Source organism: Excalfactoria chinensis, chromosome 20, assembly GCF_039878825.1.
Source record: "Excalfactoria chinensis isolate bCotChi1 chromosome 20, bCotChi1.hap2, whole genome shotgun sequence".
NCBI classification, from domain to species: Eukaryota; Metazoa; Chordata; class Aves; order Galliformes; family Phasianidae; genus Excalfactoria; species Excalfactoria chinensis.
Window position 1 is genome coordinate 3,616,293 of NC_092844.1, and position 17,431 is coordinate 3,633,723.

At 45.7% G+C, this 17,431-nt stretch overlaps 1 protein-coding gene across 5 annotated transcripts in view; it reads left to right on the top strand.

Moving 5' to 3' along the window:
• Positions 1–17,431, top strand: part of RERE (arginine-glutamic acid dipeptide repeats) — a 149,104-nt gene that overhangs the window by 50,437 nt on the left and 81,236 nt on the right. For all 5 annotated transcript variants that reach the window (XM_072354142.1, XM_072354146.1, XM_072354145.1 and 2 more), the window contains exon 3: positions 2,260–2,330. In XM_072354142.1, coding sequence (XP_072210243.1) covers positions 2,260–2,330 — 71 coding nt within the window. The remainder of the gene's footprint in view (positions 1–2,259; positions 2,331–17,431) is intronic.

The following is a 17,431-nucleotide window of genomic DNA, read 5'->3' on the forward strand; positions in this document are numbered from 1 at the left end:
AGTGTGGACGCATCCATAACTGTTCCCCTCCTGGCGTTCTTCCAGCTTCTATCTTTTGTAGCATTGCTTTACACCTGAATTAACTTGTTTTCTTATCTGCACGGCCCCGATTGCTTTGCAGGCATCTGAGCGGGATGTCATCTTTGTAGTCATCAAAAGTAGCACGTGAGTTACGAGTCAAGTAGCTTACAGTTCTTGTGTTGATGGTTGATTACGTATATGATATCTGAAGCTCTTAAAATGCACGTATGCGTGCTGTTGCAACAGCTGCTCCTATCCTAGCTCGAAAATATGGAGCTTAAAATTGGTCATTTGGGAGAGGCAGATTTTGCTCCATCTGAATGGGCGTAATTCTGTGTAATTGTACAGAGACACTGGAGGTGGCTGTTGAAAAATGTTTATAATTCCCCTATTAAAAATGAAAAGACCTCAGAATTGTAGTGCATTTAATATCCCCGAAGTTGCTGTTTCTTTAGAGATTCCTGCTGTGAGGTGTTTGCTTTGTCACATTGCAGACAGTAAAAAGCAGCAGCAAAAAGGTTGAGGTTGGCCTGCTTGGGGTGATGGGGAGTGCTGGGGCTGTTAGCTGTGTCCCCTCTGTTGCTTTCATTGGTGCAATGAGTAACCCAGATCCTAATCCTGTATCTTTGATTCTTATTGTAAAATAAGCAATATATTTCCAGCTTAAAAGAGAAATCCCTTTTGTTCAGCTCATTGATCTTTATTAAGTGCTGCTGTGAAAAGATGAGCAGAGCGTTTGTTGATGGATGGAGGCCAGCCTGGTGAAGAAGCCCGTTGGATGGTGTTGCATGCAGGAATTGGGCACTTGCAGGTTTGCTTAGCTGCTCCCACAGCTGCAATGGACAGTGGGGATTGGTTGCTGGAGGAGGAGGATGCTCTCCTGTGGTCTGGGTGCTCGAACACACATCTCTGTGCTTGTGCGAGATGAAATCTCTTCTGGGAACTTGTTCTCCGTGGCTTTAGGCTTTTTAATTCAAGGAATTGCCTATCACTAAACAGTAGCTGTGTTAAGGGGATTTTCTTTTGAAGAACAGGACGGCCTGGGTAACCTTTTCCCATTTCTCTGCTAACATTTCTCTGTTAAAAGCCCGAGCTACTTGAGCTGTCGCAGTAAGGTCTGGGTGACAGCTGAAGTGATTGCTTTTAGCTGTTTGCTGGCTCTCTGGGGATGGGGCTGTGGTGAGCTGGGGCTGTCAGCGAGGAGCTCCTTGCAGTGCAGAAATCAAGGTGACCTTCTGCCTGGCTTTGATGCTCATGTGCTCTGACACCAACCTGATTTGTAACCTCCTGCAGACCAGAGTCTCTCCAGGGCGACATGGAAAGCCTGGGTCAGTAAAACCAGAACGCCTCTGTGTTGCAATTCCTTCCGCTGGGTGTGCAGACCGAGCTGTCCCAGATTTGCACACTTCCATTGAGAACTGAGGAAGATGAAGGATGAATACATCCATATTGAGGTTCGGGGGGAATCCCTCACAGAACAGCTGGGGTTCTTCGTGTCTTCTGAGGGCAGCAGGTACCACCTGCATGAATACCAGGGCTGCCCTCGGATTGCTGCTTGGCTGGGGGAGCATGGATTTCTCAGGTCATTATCCTTAATCAGGCAGTTTTCCCTGTGCTGTAGTTTCATTCTGAGGCACTGCTTCTGTTGCAGTTATTGCTGAGGCTTTTTAAAATACACCAAACCTTATTTTGCAGCAACCTTGTGGGGTCGGCTTGTCAGAAGCGAGCCAAAATAATTACTCTGTTTCTATCGTGTCAAACGTAATTGGAGAAAGCACAGCTCTTCCCCGAGGTAAACCTAATTCAGTGTGCTGCATTTCATTTGCGCTGGGTTGCCTTGGTTTTCTTTACAATTAGAGAAGATATGTTGGTGCTGAGTCCTTAAATACCAGGTTAACCACAAAAGATTTGATTAGTTTCCCGTCTTGCTTTGATCCGGTTCATAGGCTGTGACGTGGTCATTTTATTAACAGGTTCAGAATGGGCCTCGTATGACTTCCTTTTGTTTTCCTAGCAAAGTGTCTGCTCGAATCAAAACGATGCAGCTAATTCCCTTATTTATCATCATAAAGCATCTAGTTTCTATTTATGGATCACACTTGGAATGAATGATGTTATGCAAATGAAATGGTGGCTCTTTCCAAGCAATTGGCTGTTTTTAATTGATCCTGTTTTCATGTTCTTTCTTTGAGGTACAGAAGTTAATTCCCATTATTTTAAAATCTTGTTTCTTTAAAGATTGCGTATATATTGAAAGCCGCCGGCCGAATACGCCGTATTTCATCTGCAGCATTCAAGACTTCAAACTGGTAAGAAACGTTTTCACGTCTCCTCCTCCTCCTCCTTTTCCCCCCACCCCTTCTGCAGTGAGGTGCAGTGCCTGGTGGTCCCGTAGCTCCTCAGTCATCCCACTAGCTTCTGAGAGAGTCATTCTGCTGTTAAGGCTGAGATCTGTGCTCGTGCAGCTGCAGCTAATTAGGCTGTGGAGTTCAAGTTGTGCTCTGCTTCGTGATAAGGGGTTGTAACTCAGGGGAGTTGCAGCTCTGTTGGAGGATGGTGGTGGGAGCAGGGGTTGGGATGGGGCAGCAGCAGCTGCTGGTTGGGTTTGTGGGAGCACGGTCTGTGCTGAGCTGAGCTGTCTGTACCATCAGTGCGTGGCCTGCAGCTGGACATCCCCCTGCTTTGCCTTCAGAGCTCAGCCCTGGTGCGTTATCCCTTGTGTTGGGATGGATTGATGAAGCAGGTCTTACTGAATTGCATTTGTTCCCTGGGGTGTTAACAGCAGCAAAAGCTAAAGCTTCTGCTGTCACTATTGGTCTAATGCAACAGTTAAAGCTGTTGGCAGAGCTGTGCGGGCAGTGCACCATGTTTTAGTTTTCAGTGTGCAGAGGATATGACATCAGTGTTGCTGGCAATTTTCACATGGAAATAGCATCATTCCTTTGTTTTCCTTTGCCTACTCCAGTTTCTTTCATTTTCCTGCTGGGTTTTTCTTACTGACATAATATCTCCTAGAAATGATAAAACTGAGAAAAGACCAAAAAGCCACCAAAGCCCTTTGATGCTGGTGGTGCTTGCAAAGATGAGTCTAACATGCATTTGTCACTGTTGATTTGACTGTCGTGGAAAGGCAAGATGTACAGCGGAAAGGACACTTGATTTCTTCCCTCCTAGTGCCAAATAGCAACAGGAACACAGCCCTGTTTTGCCTTCAGCTCAGCGTGTCAAGTGGAGCAGGGAAGAAAAAGTCAACAGCTTTGAAATGTCGCCTGCTAATTAAGTATGTTATCATTTGGGTTATCATAAAGCACAAGTTTTTGGCTGTGTGTACGACTCAGCCTACCCTTCCTATCGCTCTGCATGCTGTTCAGATGTAAAAGTGGATTTTTACCTTTTATTTTCCCCCACTTGGGAGGAATGCAAGCTTGAGTTTTAAAAGGAAAAGGTGCAATAGTCAAATTTTCAAGGGTTTCTTGTGTTGTTCAGAACAGCGGGATATGAAATGTTCTGCAGGGTACAAACTCACATGCCCTTAGGGGAGCTTTCGTTTGTCTTTTCTTGGTGGAGGATGCCACAGCAGGTACAAATCCACTTGCTTTTACTTAGCCTTGCAGCTCCATGGCAATTGCTGTGAACAGCTCCCCTTCTGAATATACAAATCCTTTCTGGCTCAGTCTTACTTTAGGATCCAAGCAGACCCTGGGTTTGTTTAGGAATCAAGTAGGAGGGATGGGAGTCAGGAGTGAGGTAACAGTGTTCTGGAGGTCTGATATCTCAGATCTGTTTTGCTATTTTCATCTGCATGCACTTTGCTTTAGAAAGCTGATGGTATGCAGGAGCTGGGGGGAGAGAACAGGCGTGCACGTTTCAGCCTCTGGCTGCACGCTGAGATCTGAGTGCTGGGTTCAGAAAGCAGCTGCCCGGCACAAGAGCCTTTTGGCTTCAGAAGTTATAGGATGTGGGGAGGATGGGGGAAGGGTGGCAGGGAAAACATGCAGAGATTTTTCTATCTTCATTTTTTTGGGGGGGGCAAATAACAAGAGTAGGATCAGTCCACTTGTTCTTGAATCCCATCTCCTTCTATATTCCATTTGACTAAGAGATTAAAATCTCCTTTCTTAGGCCAGACATCTCAGCTTTTACCTCCTAGTCCATTTTGCCTTTGTATGATTAAGAATTCAGTTGCACTTCCTGCATCGCTGATGGGCACTAGCTGCATTGATAGCAAACTGCAGTGGCTGCATGCATTTTGACAGACGTTGTGTTTGTTCCATGTAGCTGCATCTCCAGAAGATTGCCACCAGCTCTCAGGTATTCTGCTGGGGGGGACAGTGATGCAGTTGCAGAGGTGGTGATGGTGGTCATGGCAAAGCATGCCTGTGGTAGAAGGGCGTTCTCTAGGAAGCCTGTGAGCCCTCTGGCAGTCAGCAGAACCCAGCATAAAGGGAATGTTATTGATTGTTCTGTAGAGGCTAAGAATGCTGCCAAGCCCGCTGTAGCCTGATCTGAACCAGATCTAGTTGGCAGAGCTTCCTCTGTGCAGATCTATTAAGTTCCAGAGAGGCACAGATCTAATACAGTGCAGTAATAGAGCTGCAGGAGGAGGAGGAAAAAAAGCGTGCAGGTTTCCAGGCAGTGTTATTACTTGAACTTTCTCTTTTTTCACTCTACCAGATGCCTTCACTAATGGGCTTTTTGGTTAATTTAGCTTTGATGAGGTAGCACTGGTTACAGTGTGATTTATAAGCTCCATGCTGGGGATGCTCAGGTTTGTGCCTAGCGGTGCTGTGCGCTGCTGACAGTGCAGCCCTTGGGTGCGGAGAGCTTGCAAACCTGCGTGACCTCATGTTGCACTGAAGGCTTTGCTCCTGCTGCAGGACGCAGTGGAAAGGAAACAGCAAGAGAAGGGTCCAGCAGGTCGGTCAGCAACAGCCACCCATGGCTGTGCCCCTCAGCCCAGCACTGAGTGGCTGCTGGTGCTGCTTAATGAGCTGCATCCGTGCCATGGGCTAATGCACCTTGCCCTCTGGTATTAACAGTGATGATAAATCTGCTCCCTAATCCTGTCCTGTTGAAGCCTTTCTTGATATGAGTTTGCAGCGTTTGATACATGAGCCCAGATTTCCTTTTTCAGGTTTTTCCTTTTTTTTTTTCCCCTCCCAGAGCCCAACAGGCAAATGGGTTTTAGCAGCATGCTCCTGATTTATCATGTTTCAACTTAATTTGGTGTCGCATTTAAAATGCTAATGGGCTCCACTTTGAATCTGAGCATCAGAGAGAAACTTGTGGTGCTTTTCAAACAGGAAAAACGGTGAATTTGCCTTATGAAAGAAAACATTATTATTTGCGATGCGGTTGCCCTTTGTGCCTGTGTGTTTACTTGATTGAAGCATCTTGACGGCGCTGCTTTCTCCTTGAAGCCTGATTTGAATGGAGCGTGCAGCTGGATTGCCCCAGGGCCTTGTAACAATTTATAGTCAGGATGGAAAGGCAGAAGTGCATAAAAAGACAGTTGTGAAGAGCCGCTAGTGCCCTGTAATAGAAAATCTGTGTATGATGACCTTGTCTGGGAGGGCCTCTGGGATCGTTTTACTGTGATCCAAAGGGTTATAAAATGGAAAGGATTGCATCTCACTGGGAATAAAGAGGAAAGAAGAAAAGAAATCTGTTTTTCTACATTATGCGGTGTGTGCTTCCTCTCCTTTGTATTCTTCCTACATCCAGCCCTGCGTGTTAGCAGCAGTTACAGCGGGGATCTGGCACTCTCTGCACTCCTATAGGCGCTGATGCTTTGAATGCAAATATCTGGGTGAGGATGCTGTAGCCACAAGCGTTGATGTATTTAAAAGCCTCGCTCTGTTTGTAGATGAATTGATGTTCTGTTCCCGAGCCACGGCTGAATTAATTTGCGGCTAATTTTTCCTGGCCGGTGACGAAGCTGCCTGACCTTTCCATTTTGGTGTGGGGAAAAAAAAATGCTGATGAGTACAGATTCCACCTTGTCCAGATGGGGTCTCCCCTTTGCAGCTGGGATGGCTAAAAGATGCCCTTCCTCCCCCAGCTCCCATCCTGCACTCCATGAGCACTGCAGGACCCCGGGCTGCGCGCTGCCGAGAGGAGAACGGCCGGGTGAGACGTTTGAAGGAGCACTGAATTATTTAAGCTCCAGAATTTAGACTGCAAATGAGATTGGCTGTTAGGTCTAATGTGGAGCAGATTGAAATGCTGCTGTGATTACAGAGGGGCACGAGTGGGGCAGGAGATTAGTATGAAAATGTGGGCGTGGGGGGCTCGGAGGGGAGCAGCGAGGAATGATGGAGAATCAGAGGTGACAGTTTAAGGATTGCATGGCAGGAGCTGCACGGTGATTAAATTCACTGATGCTGTCATTGAGCTGTAAGGCTGAAGATAACATTCTCTCCCTGTGCTGAAAACAAGAATCAATACAAACTCCTTGACAGGAGCTAAATTATTAAATAGAGCCTTTCTTGCAATGTTTCATTATCTGGGATTTACCTCAGCTGGTGATTTGTCAGCGGAGCGGGGAGATTTGCTGGGCATTTTGTATTTAAATCATTCCAGATGCATATGAATCCATTTTGATAATTCCTTTCCCTTTTCAAATGCTCCTCGATAGATTTGCGATTCACTTTCGCCCAGATGACACTCAGCATTTTCACTTAGATTGGAGCTGTGCTGTGCAATAGGGTGAGGGCTCCTCACGTCCCTGTAACAAAAAGTGTGTGTGTGTGTGTGTGTGTGTGTGCAGCATCAGGCTGTTCTTAAGTGCCGAATTGATTTGCTTGCCTTTGGTGTGTTAAATTAGCAAGCTGTTGGGAACGCTTTTCAGATGGGGTTGAGCTGTAGAAAGAAAAGCGAGGCTGCTCTGGGTTTTGGGGTTAATGTGCGCTGAACTCGATAGAGAAATAAAGCAGCATTCTTGCTCCTGTTTGCCTTCTGAAGGCAGGGCAGAGCCTGGCTGTCCTGCAGGAGCTGAGCCAGCGTGTCTTGAGCTGCAGAGCTGCTCACAGAGCCGTGCTGTGCTGGCAGCCATCTCCATCCATGGCATTACATTGTCAAGTCAAGAGCACTGAGGATTTTGGGGGGGTTTTCTGTTGTTGGGTTTTTTTTTCCTGCATAGATTTCACAGCGTGGTGCCCCCATTGCAACCAGATTCATTTCCTGTGCAGTGATGTCCTATGTCACAACAGCGTCATTGCCTTTTGGAAAGGGAGACGGCGTTCACATTTGGGGCTTCAGGCAGATGGGAACACTGTTGAGAACAAGGATTAAACAGCTGGGAGCGAGGACTGTCTGTACATGATTTTAGGGCTCCAATCCAGCTCTTCCACCATTCCCCTCCATCTGCCCACGATCCGTACAACTAAAATGCAGGCCGTGCCATTTATGGGTTCCATATGGGAAAAGATAATCCTGGAGAATAATCCCTAATGCATTTTTTCATGCACTTACCCTGCATGTTCTGCACCAATGGGCAACCGAGGGCAGAGGCTCCAAGTACCCCCGAATGGAGAACGCGGTGGGCTCAGAGCAAACCAGTGGTGCAGTGGGTTGCTGCCTGTCAGGGTGAGGCTGTTGGCTTTTGAGAGCTGACCCCTGTGTAGAACAGCAGGGGCAAAAATAGGGTTGAATGTGGAATGCCATGCTCATCTTGCAGAATTGCTACTGTTGTTTCTCCTAATTTAAAAACAGAAAGGGAAGAAGGAACAATTGAAGTAAATCCCATTAATGCTCCCCGTGCCCCTGTTCCCTGCAACCTCAAGCATCATATGAAAGCAGTTGCTTGGCTGGAGGCAGAAGGATAGAAGTGGTTCCTCTGTGCACCTGCCTTGCCCATGCTTTCAGATCCTGAAGGTGTTTCTCACAGTGGTGCAGTCCTCAGCACCTTCTGCTTTTGCACTGTCTGCTTCCCTTGTAACAGAGCGAAGCTGACACCTGAGAGTGAGAGGGAATTGTCTGCTTAATAAATCAGCAGTTGTCATCTTAAAACACGGGGAGAGAAAAAACGTTATTTCTATTTAAATAAAAAAAAAGAAAAGAAAAAGCATTAAATGGTTCATTTGCTGCTTTACGTGTAGCAAGAGAAGATGGAGCTAGAACAAATGCAGCCCTGTCCTCTGGTGTTGAATAGTGAGGGCATCTGTCATGTTTAATAACGCTTCTGACCTTTAGGATTATCGCAGTTGGAAATGTTCTCTCTGGTCATTTGGGGGTACTTGAGCACTGTCAGCTTTGTGTGTCCCTGCTCGGTCTCCAAAGACACATTGTTATGCTTCACCAACCCGAGAAGATAATTCATTAAGGAAATTTGTTTTCCCACTTTCAGAATGGTTTTCTGTAGGGGAAAGGGAGATGTCACAGTGATGGCTACATCTCAGTGCATCCCATCCCTTGCTGCTTGCTTGGCTATTGCTGGGAGACACAAGATGTCACTTGGCTGTGTGTTCCCCTCCAGCCCTGCGTAGCACAGCTGTGTGTCTTTGGCTCTGTGCTGCTGCTTGGTCAGTGGCTGCTGTCTGTGCCCATAAGGATGGATCTGGTGGTGGTCCCTCTGCTGGGCATTGCTTGGTGGCAGGCATGCATTGGGCACCTGCTCTGCGTTCCCCACTGCCTGCTTCCTTCCTATCCCTGCCCAGGGGCTGCCCTACTCTTACTGTGTGATTATTGTGCAGAGTGAGTCTCTTCCCAAAGGCAATGATTATTTGGGCTGTTTGAAAACATTGGGGAAGGTCTTCAGATGGGCCTGCATCCGGCTGCTGGTGAGAGGTGTGGGACTGCTGGCACATGGGAGAACAGCAGAGCTCTGCCCTCATGCAGCACCTGTGAGATGCACCAGGTCAGCTCTGCCTGTTGACCCTAGGAAATTCTACCTGGGGTCTGCATGGAGAGCATCAATGGGGCGTAATGGGATGGCTGCCTGGCTGCACAGCATGGATGAGATAACCCGTTGTTCTCCCAGCCTGGGACTTGGAGCAAGGAAGAGCAAGGCGTGTGATGGATGTGCGTTTTTGACTCTGTAGTCACTGAACACCAATCCGTGGAGAATTTGAACTTGTAATTTTGATTAAAATGATTGATTTTTAAATAGTCTGCGTTCGTTTTGGGCCATTGGAGGGTATTTAAAAGGAAGAAAAGCTCTTAATTAAATTAGTAGCACGTAAGTATCCTGCTCTGCTGTCGAAGCGGAACTTCTGGTTTGTTTTGCTTTTCTTTATTTTTAACCCATTTCCTTCAAGGTCCTGTTTATCGCTATGATTTAAAGTTAAAAGCAATGCAAAAGCATTAAAATAAACAACAGCAAATAAAAGTTGTTGCTGAGTTAATCTTACATTTGAGCTCTTTCCTTTTGGAAAATACCCAAGCTGTGTTGTTGTTGTGTAAAGCTTCTCTTCATCCCTGCACCTGGAGGTGCTGCTGGAACCCCAAGGGACGCTGTGCGAAACAAACAGTGTTTTCCTTTTAATTGGAGAGCTTCCTTTTTCAAGTAACGAAATGCTGATTGTAATTACAGCATCAAAGAAGGCAGAAACCTGTCTCAATGTAAGGGCCGCCTTTAAAGGTAAGGCACCGTGAGAGCACTGAGTGATGTTATGCTCTGTAGTTGTCTGCAGGAGCATGAAGGGCACCGTGATGTCTTGGGGCTGTTCTGATATTGGTGTGTATGTGGGATCCTTGCTGGAAGCAGCTAATAGGAGCAGCATGGCAGGTTGTGTTCAGGGGTGCTGTAAATAAGAGCTGACTAGTGGCTGTAAGGAGGCTTGTTTTGTTAGCAGATCCTTTTCTATAAGACACATCAGTAGGGCTGTTGAACTTGAGGGTCTTGCTCTTGGTACATTTGCAGCGCGGTATTTGTGCAGCCTTGTTTGCTCTCTTTTACAGCGAAGGTTTCCATGAAGTGGATTCATTACCAGTCGCAGCCAGCGTGAGGGTTTTGGCAGGTCAAATAATGAATTTAGTTCCTCGCAACACTGAATCTTAAAGGTGCTGTTGCTGGCAACGTCTCATACTGATGACTGGGGGAGGAAATGATCCATCCCTTCTGCTGTGACTTGCAGTCACAATGCCAGCGATGTCTGATTCGGATGAACTTTGCTCAGATAGCTTAGTAACACCCCAGTGCTTGCCTTATAGTGAGTGAGAACACCTTAGGAAGTCTGTATCCTGTGTGCGTGTGTTAGTGTAACATGTGCCTTCATGAAGCACTTAGAGGATCTATGCAAGAGCAGCTCTATCTGCTGCATAAACCATAGGCAGCTTCATGGGTGGGAAGCATCTTGGTTAGAGTGAGGCCACTCGCACCAGTAAAACTGTGGTAGGAGCAACAATTAATGTGGCACTTGTGTGTTTGCATGTAGGAGGGGATGGGGAAGGTGGGGTTTACACAAGACCTTGCACCAAAGGAAGGGGGTGGAACAGTAACGCTCAAGAGAAAGGAACTGCAGCTGTTTACACCCTACTGGCTGCAAACCCGTCTGAAATATTTGATTTATAGAAAGAATCAAGTAATTAAGATAAAAGAATGTACACGACACACTACTGTGAAATATTAAGACGTAATTTATGCTCTGTATCTGCTGTAGTTATGATTAGTGACCTAAGGCTGTTGAACTTCTTCTTTATGGATTGCCAAAACGCTGCGACAATTTTCAAGGGAATTACTCTCTTTGAGTTTAAAGAGATGAAAATGGGCTTGCTAACAAGGACCAGCTTCAGAATCTGCTTTCATATTCTTCATGTTTAAGGAAAAGGGGGGAAAAAAGAGGCAATTAGGTCCTTTAGGTGCTTTGATATGTCTGAACCTTAGGACCTAGCAAGGCAGAGAGAAGGTGCACGGTATGTAATAGCACACAGTGTGTGCAATGCAGAGCAGGGAACCTGCAGGAGGGCATTCCCTTGGTGCTGAGGAGAATGTCTCATGCTGAAAAGATTGAGAACGTGATAGGAAGGAAGCTGTAATATCAAGGTGTTGGTGTTCTGGCCCTGATGGGCTGTAATGTTTTGCATATTTGTATTGCAAAATTGCTCGTAAGCAGAGGGATTCTTGCTCCCAGTGCTGTGCTTATGATCAAAGGATATTATTATGGGCTGTGTAGACTGCGATCGAGTGCTTCCCTGCATTAGTTATGGCAAATGGTAAGGAAGTCTTTCAGAATGGTATCCTGAATTGAGATGCTGTTTGCGTGCTTCCCTGAGCCCACAGAACATCCTTCCAGTGTAAGCTGCTGGACTTGGGATGCAGTTTGAGCCTCGAAGCAAAAACCTTCATACCCCAGACTGCACCCATTCATGGCATCCCCTTGCTCCGAGGGCCAGGCAGGAGCTCAGCTTGGTGCTGGGCATGTGCCTTTTGGTGCTGGGTGGTGCATTGAAGCCGTTCTGCCATGGGTGCTGTTTGTCACCCAAGATGGTGGACCAGGAAAGCAAGCAGCTGAGGGAGCCTCTGGAGCAAGGCTCACACATGAAATATGCAAACTGCATGGTAAATATTTAAATTTGAGCTAATATTGCACCGTATTAAAGATCCATTTATTACCGTGCTCATTGAAAATCACTTTGTAGGACGGGTGCTGTAGTTCACAGTAATGTAAGTGTTGGAAAATGGCTTGTCACAGTGTAGCTGGAGCCAAGGCATGAATATTTTATTTCTCTTTGCCGAGGTAAGGAGCGCTCAGGTGGCTGCAGGCCTTCTAGGTCAGGCTCCTGGTGAGCAGGGACTTTCCTTTCCCTCTCTTTGCAAGTAGCACAGGAAGCCCCAACAGCATTCCTGCACATCTCCGAGCCTTAAAGCATGTGGCATGTGCCCTGCTATGTCGTACAAGCAAACAAGTACAAAGCAGGGAGGGGAAATGGCCAAAACAGAGGGCAGTTGCACAGGTTTCTTGACTATGTTCTCTAATATTGTTTTTAAATAGGTTTTGCCCTCTAATGTATGTGTCAAAGAGGGGGAGGGCATCCAGTTTTGCTGTATGATCTCTGATTCCTTTTTCAGGTGAGACTCCTGTTATGCAATTGGAAGAGCTGAGCTGGCGGTGCCTTTTCAAAACGATTTTGTGAGGCATGCTGAGAAAATTGTGTTTGATAAAAGGAAAGTGATCTAAACGATGAGCCATCTCCAAAACAGCCAAATAAGCCTTTACGTACGTTTCCTATTAAGTTTTAGTAATAGTTGGTAAGGATGGTTTATTTGCTTTTATGCGACTTTCCTTTTTGTAAACTACTCTTCCAGTTCCTGCAATTGTAGGTAATGCTGTGCACAGAATTCTTGATTAGGTGTCCCGTTGTTTTCAGTACCATTTCTTAACAGAAGTGGGCCAGGATGATACGCTTCATATAGAAACATGGGAGAGGTGTAAACTTCCATTAACAATAGGTGAGTCGAGGGTATTTGGGTCTGAGGAAGATGGGTTCTGTCCAATGGTTCTGGTATGAACTGGTTTGAGTTCTGTAGGTGGACAGGATGGTTTATGGAACTGCCGGTAGTTCTCAAAGCACTTCCCTTCTGAAATAGTACCTTGACTGTTTTAAAAAGGAAGCTGTTAGCAGCTTTGGTTGTTATAGTGCTCTGCAGATTATATTGCCCAAGACAAATTATTAGCTTTAGAATGGTTTATTAGCTTGGCTGTCTGTGTTCACTTTAATCTTAGCTCAAATGAGGGCGCAGATGGTGTCTCTGGTATGCGTACGGTGTGTTTAAAAAGAAGGCTCTCATTTCAGATAACTCCTGTCTTGGTTCATCTGGTCACATGTGCCTTTCAGCACCTGAGAAAAGGTTTTCTGCTTTCTGTCCCTCTCCCAACTTTTCCTTTGAGCATTTTCCTCTCGTAGCAGGTAAACGCATCCATTTGTCCTCTGGTGTAGTTATGTCTGATTTTAGCATTTCCAATATCGAGCTATTTCCAGATGAATGGAGGGCATCTTTCCAATCTGCTGGTTTAGATTAGATTGTAGCCTGTGGATCTGGCTTGGGGTGTATTTATTTAGTACTGATTTACATACAAATACAAAGAAAAAAGATATGATGTCCTGTGTTGCTAATGCTGGGTACTGATAGAGTGGCAGATAGCAGCTGTCTATTGTAACTCGTGGCAGAGAGGTACAGTCGTGTCTTCTGCAATATAAACATCTTTTAAGGCTGTTGTTCTTCTCTCCTGAATAGCCGCTCTGGTTTATTTCACAGTCACTCCTGACACTGTGACTTTCATTAAGGTGATGGCGTGCCCTTGTTTATCAGCCAGTCTCTGAACACACTAATACACGAAACGTGTGAAAAACTGCATTATTTCTTTTTTCCTGGTCTAAAATGTGAGCTTTTTCTAGAACAGCATATGTGGTTTCCTAGGGGATGTAAGCATATGAGTAACTGACCATTTCATTAACAAATGTTTGTGCCCTCCCAGAATCTGCACAAGGAAACATTTACTTTCATTCATTTATGTTCCAAATACACTTTTTCTCTGTAGCAGCATTCCAAATACACTTTGCTTTTTCTCCTTAGCAGCATTTGATTGTGTGGTGAAACAGTCATCACAGGATTCTGCTGATCAGCCCTTTTTTTTTTGCTGTGTTTTATATAGTTTTAAAAGCCAGCCTGCTGCCACGGTGAGCTGGATTGCAGAGGTGCTTTAACGTTTCCTCTGTCATAACATTCCCCAGACAGCGAGGTGATATTTTAACAGCCCTGTGACTGTTCCTGCCCTGTGCTGGGTTTGCAGAGTAAACTGTCTTCTGATTGTTTTATCCTTTCAGCTCTTGGTATCTCCCGCTTGAAAGGCAAAGCCCTTAGAGAGGTGTTAAAGAAAATGTGGCCCCTTGATATTTAAAAGGTGAGAAATCTGTTTAAACTGTATACGATGACATCAAACAGTCCCACCGCTGCATGGTGCTTCTTTTAATGGAAGTGATAGATGGCTGCGCTGGTGGTGCTCAGCAATTAGGTGCGAGCTATCCGCTATCAATGACATTTAATGGCAAATGTCAGGCACGCTCTGAGTGCTATCTTCATTTCAATATTGCTTTTCTTTAGGTTAATGCTTAAAAAAAAAATTAAAAAAAACAAAATCCTTAATGGCATTTAATTACCACAGCATATATTCAATGATTAGTTAAATGCATTTGTAATGCCATTAGTTGTCAGGTAACTGTTTGCTTGTTATGCCTGACACAGAGTATTTGATGTACGACGTGCTGTGCAGCAATGGCAATGCTAACAGGGCTGTGTGGTAAGGAGGGCTGCCATCAATCCACTGCCAGGTCTTCTGCAAGGGGCACATTGTCATCAGAGCAGGCTTTGTGGAAGCAGCAAACAGATGCTGCAATCAAAACCATTGCTTACTGCTTTCTGCAGCGGACACTTTTTATTATGGCCTATTAATGAATTCACATTCCTGTTTGTGGCTTTTTTCTTTTGTATGGAGTTGTCATGCTGTGTGTAGAATTAACAGCTGAGATGTGTTCAGTGTGAGAGTGGTATGATGTTCTCTGGCCCAGCAGGCCCGGAGCAGGCCTGGGAGGAGGCCTAGCAGGCCCAGAGGAGGCCTAGCAGGCCCAGAGCAGGCCTGGGAGGAGGCCTAGCAGGCCTGGTAGGAGGCCTAGCAGGCCAAGAGCAGACCAGGGAGGCCTTGCAGGCCCAACAGGCCCTCCCTGGGCTCCAGGAGCTCAATGCTGTGCCACATGGCTCTTTGATTGCTCCAGGTTCATCTACACAGCCTTCACAAACCACACGCACATTTGGCCGACCAGGACTCACTGGCATACACAGCCACTCCTTTTCCCCAGAAAGGAGCGGTCAGTGTGGGGAGGAAGTGTTTTGAAGCAAAGAAGCTTTAATAAGGGGGAAAAACCGTGCAGACACAGCGTCATCCAGCCCTGGCAGGCTGTTTGTGGGGAGCTGTGCTGTAACATGGTGGTTACTGATGCTTCTGCTCGGCTCATCTGACACCATGAACCACAGATGGGATTCAGAGAGCATAAAAGGGAAACGGAGCAGAAAGATACCACAAAGGGACTAAATGAGGTAGTAAGCAGTGACCCAGAACCTTCATGGAAGATCTTATGACAGTTTTATTTTAAGTATGTCAGTTTCCAACTGCCTTTTTTTTTTTTCCCCCACAAGATGAAATTATCTTTCCTCAGTTTAGAATTGCTCTGAGGTTTTACTGGTGGTGGAGTACATAAGTGTATTCCATTTATATGTAAACAGGGAACTTGCTAGGTCTTGCCACAGTAAGCAGCTCTGTTTCCAGTAAAGCATGAAAGTTTGTGGATAAAATACTGCAGTTTATTTAAGGTGCACAAATGGCTTGTGGTCATTACCTGGGATGAGTCATAGTCATTTCTCTTTGAAAACCTGGATGAGGCAGTTTGATTTTCTGGATTGTTCATCTCTTGAAAGCCTATGAACAAATATATATTGAACAGTATGTATTTAATCTCTGAAGCTTGATGTGTTGGGGAATATAGGTGTGCTGGCTTCTGATCCTCTGTTTTGGCCACCAACTGGAAGTAGGGATGGGTGTTATTAATACTGAGAGGTGAAGGTGAGGAAGAAATGCAGGTGCAAATTAAGGTTCTTGTTTGGGCCCCACTGGCCATCTGGCCCCAGTTTTCAGGTACCGACAGTCTCATTTTGGCCAGTTCTGGTTTGCATGTGTGTTAGTATATAACTGCACAGACTGCTTTTACACATGTTAGCCTATGTTGTGCTGAAAGTAATTAGCTAACGTGGACCAGTAACTTACATGGTTGATTTTTGGTATATTTCTCTTCGGTCTTGAACCTCAGTAGAGAGCAAGACGCTTTATTTTATCAGCCCTGTACCTTTAAGAAGTGTTATCAGAGGGTTTGATTTTTAGATAGCTAACTATTTAACCACATTTTAAATAGTGAAGTGTAAGCACGCTGTTTCCGTTTGCTGTTTCAGACTTGTGTTTTTTGCTGTTTTTTCCAAGATTCACACAGACAGGCATCACTTTTACTTGGCTCGTGGCACGTGTCTTATTAGAGCTATTGTTCTGCTTGGGCTTTGGTCCTGGCAAGGAACAACAGCCATTTGCCTCATGGTATTTTCATCTGTTCCTTGTTTCCCTTTCATATGGTACCTATTCCACAGATGGCTCTCCTGTTGTTGGCATTCAGCATGATCGATGTCAGCCCCAATGCTGAGGGGAATTGCTGGTACTCACCCCATGGCGTTCATTTGTAAGCAGATGATTACAGGACATTGTTTTTAAAATGGGGGAGAAAATAATTAGCAGGAGAAGCAGTGGAGGTACATGGAGGATGATGCTCTCCATTCTGCTTCTGGCTCTTGGAGCATGAAGCTCTTATCAACAGATTAGAGAGGATTGTCTTGGAGAAGTGCAATGTTAAGAGTTCAGGGCTTTTCCCTTGTGGTCCTGTTTCTATTAGGGTGATTTTGGGTGCCTGGGGTTTGCACAGGGTTGAGTGCTGACTTCACTGCCACGGTTGTCTGTAGAAGCTGGAGCCAGGTTTTGCATGATGCTGGTTGTGTTTTGGTTTAGTATTAACTCTGTATTGGCTCTTGGGTGACTGGGGTTGATTTTTGGCTTAATTGTTTCAGGATGCTTTGGATGTCTGGAAAGCAGAAACTGTGGGGGAAGGGGTGATTTATGAGCGGCACTAAATAAAATGAAGAGAGATTGGTAACTCCAAATCTGTATCGATCTTTTTGGGGGGTAAAAGTTTTGGGTGGAAGGGAGGCAGGGCTGTGACGAGCAGACAGAAGAGGGAAGAGGAAATGCTTTCAGAGAGCTCAATTCACTGAGCTTTGTCTTAAAAGCACATTTAGCTGAAATGCCGTGCTGACCTACATCCTTAGGAGACAGATTTCACTGCTTAACTCACTCAGGCCAATGCCATCTTCCTGTGCTGTTTGTCAGGCTATTTCTGATGGGTCTTTCTCATCTTCTGTCTGCTGTTGATGCCCTGGCATTCCTGCCTTGTGTAGCCAACCCGCCTGAACCTGTCGTATCACAGCGAGTTGTGATGCTGTGCTTCCTTTATGCTTCTTTTGAAGGCTGTAGCTTTTTTAAAGACAGTCTAGCAACTATAATGCCAAACCGCCCACACTAGGAGACAACATATGGCGGCTCCCGTGAATTAGCATGTGGCTAAGTAACACATCACCTGGTGTTTTCACAAAGGCTCCAGCCCTGGTAGCTGGGTGTGGAGGTTCTGGCCACACGTCCACCTCCCCACAGGGCACTAAGCACAGTCTCGCAGGCTGTTATGAGTTATGTTTTAAGGCTGCTTTTGGCTTTACAAAAAGAAGTCCCTGCTTTGCTATTGTGAACAAGATGTAGGCAAGATAATGGCTGGTTTGTGCTTACGTGCACGCATTCGGTATACGTGCAGACTGAGATTTACAGGT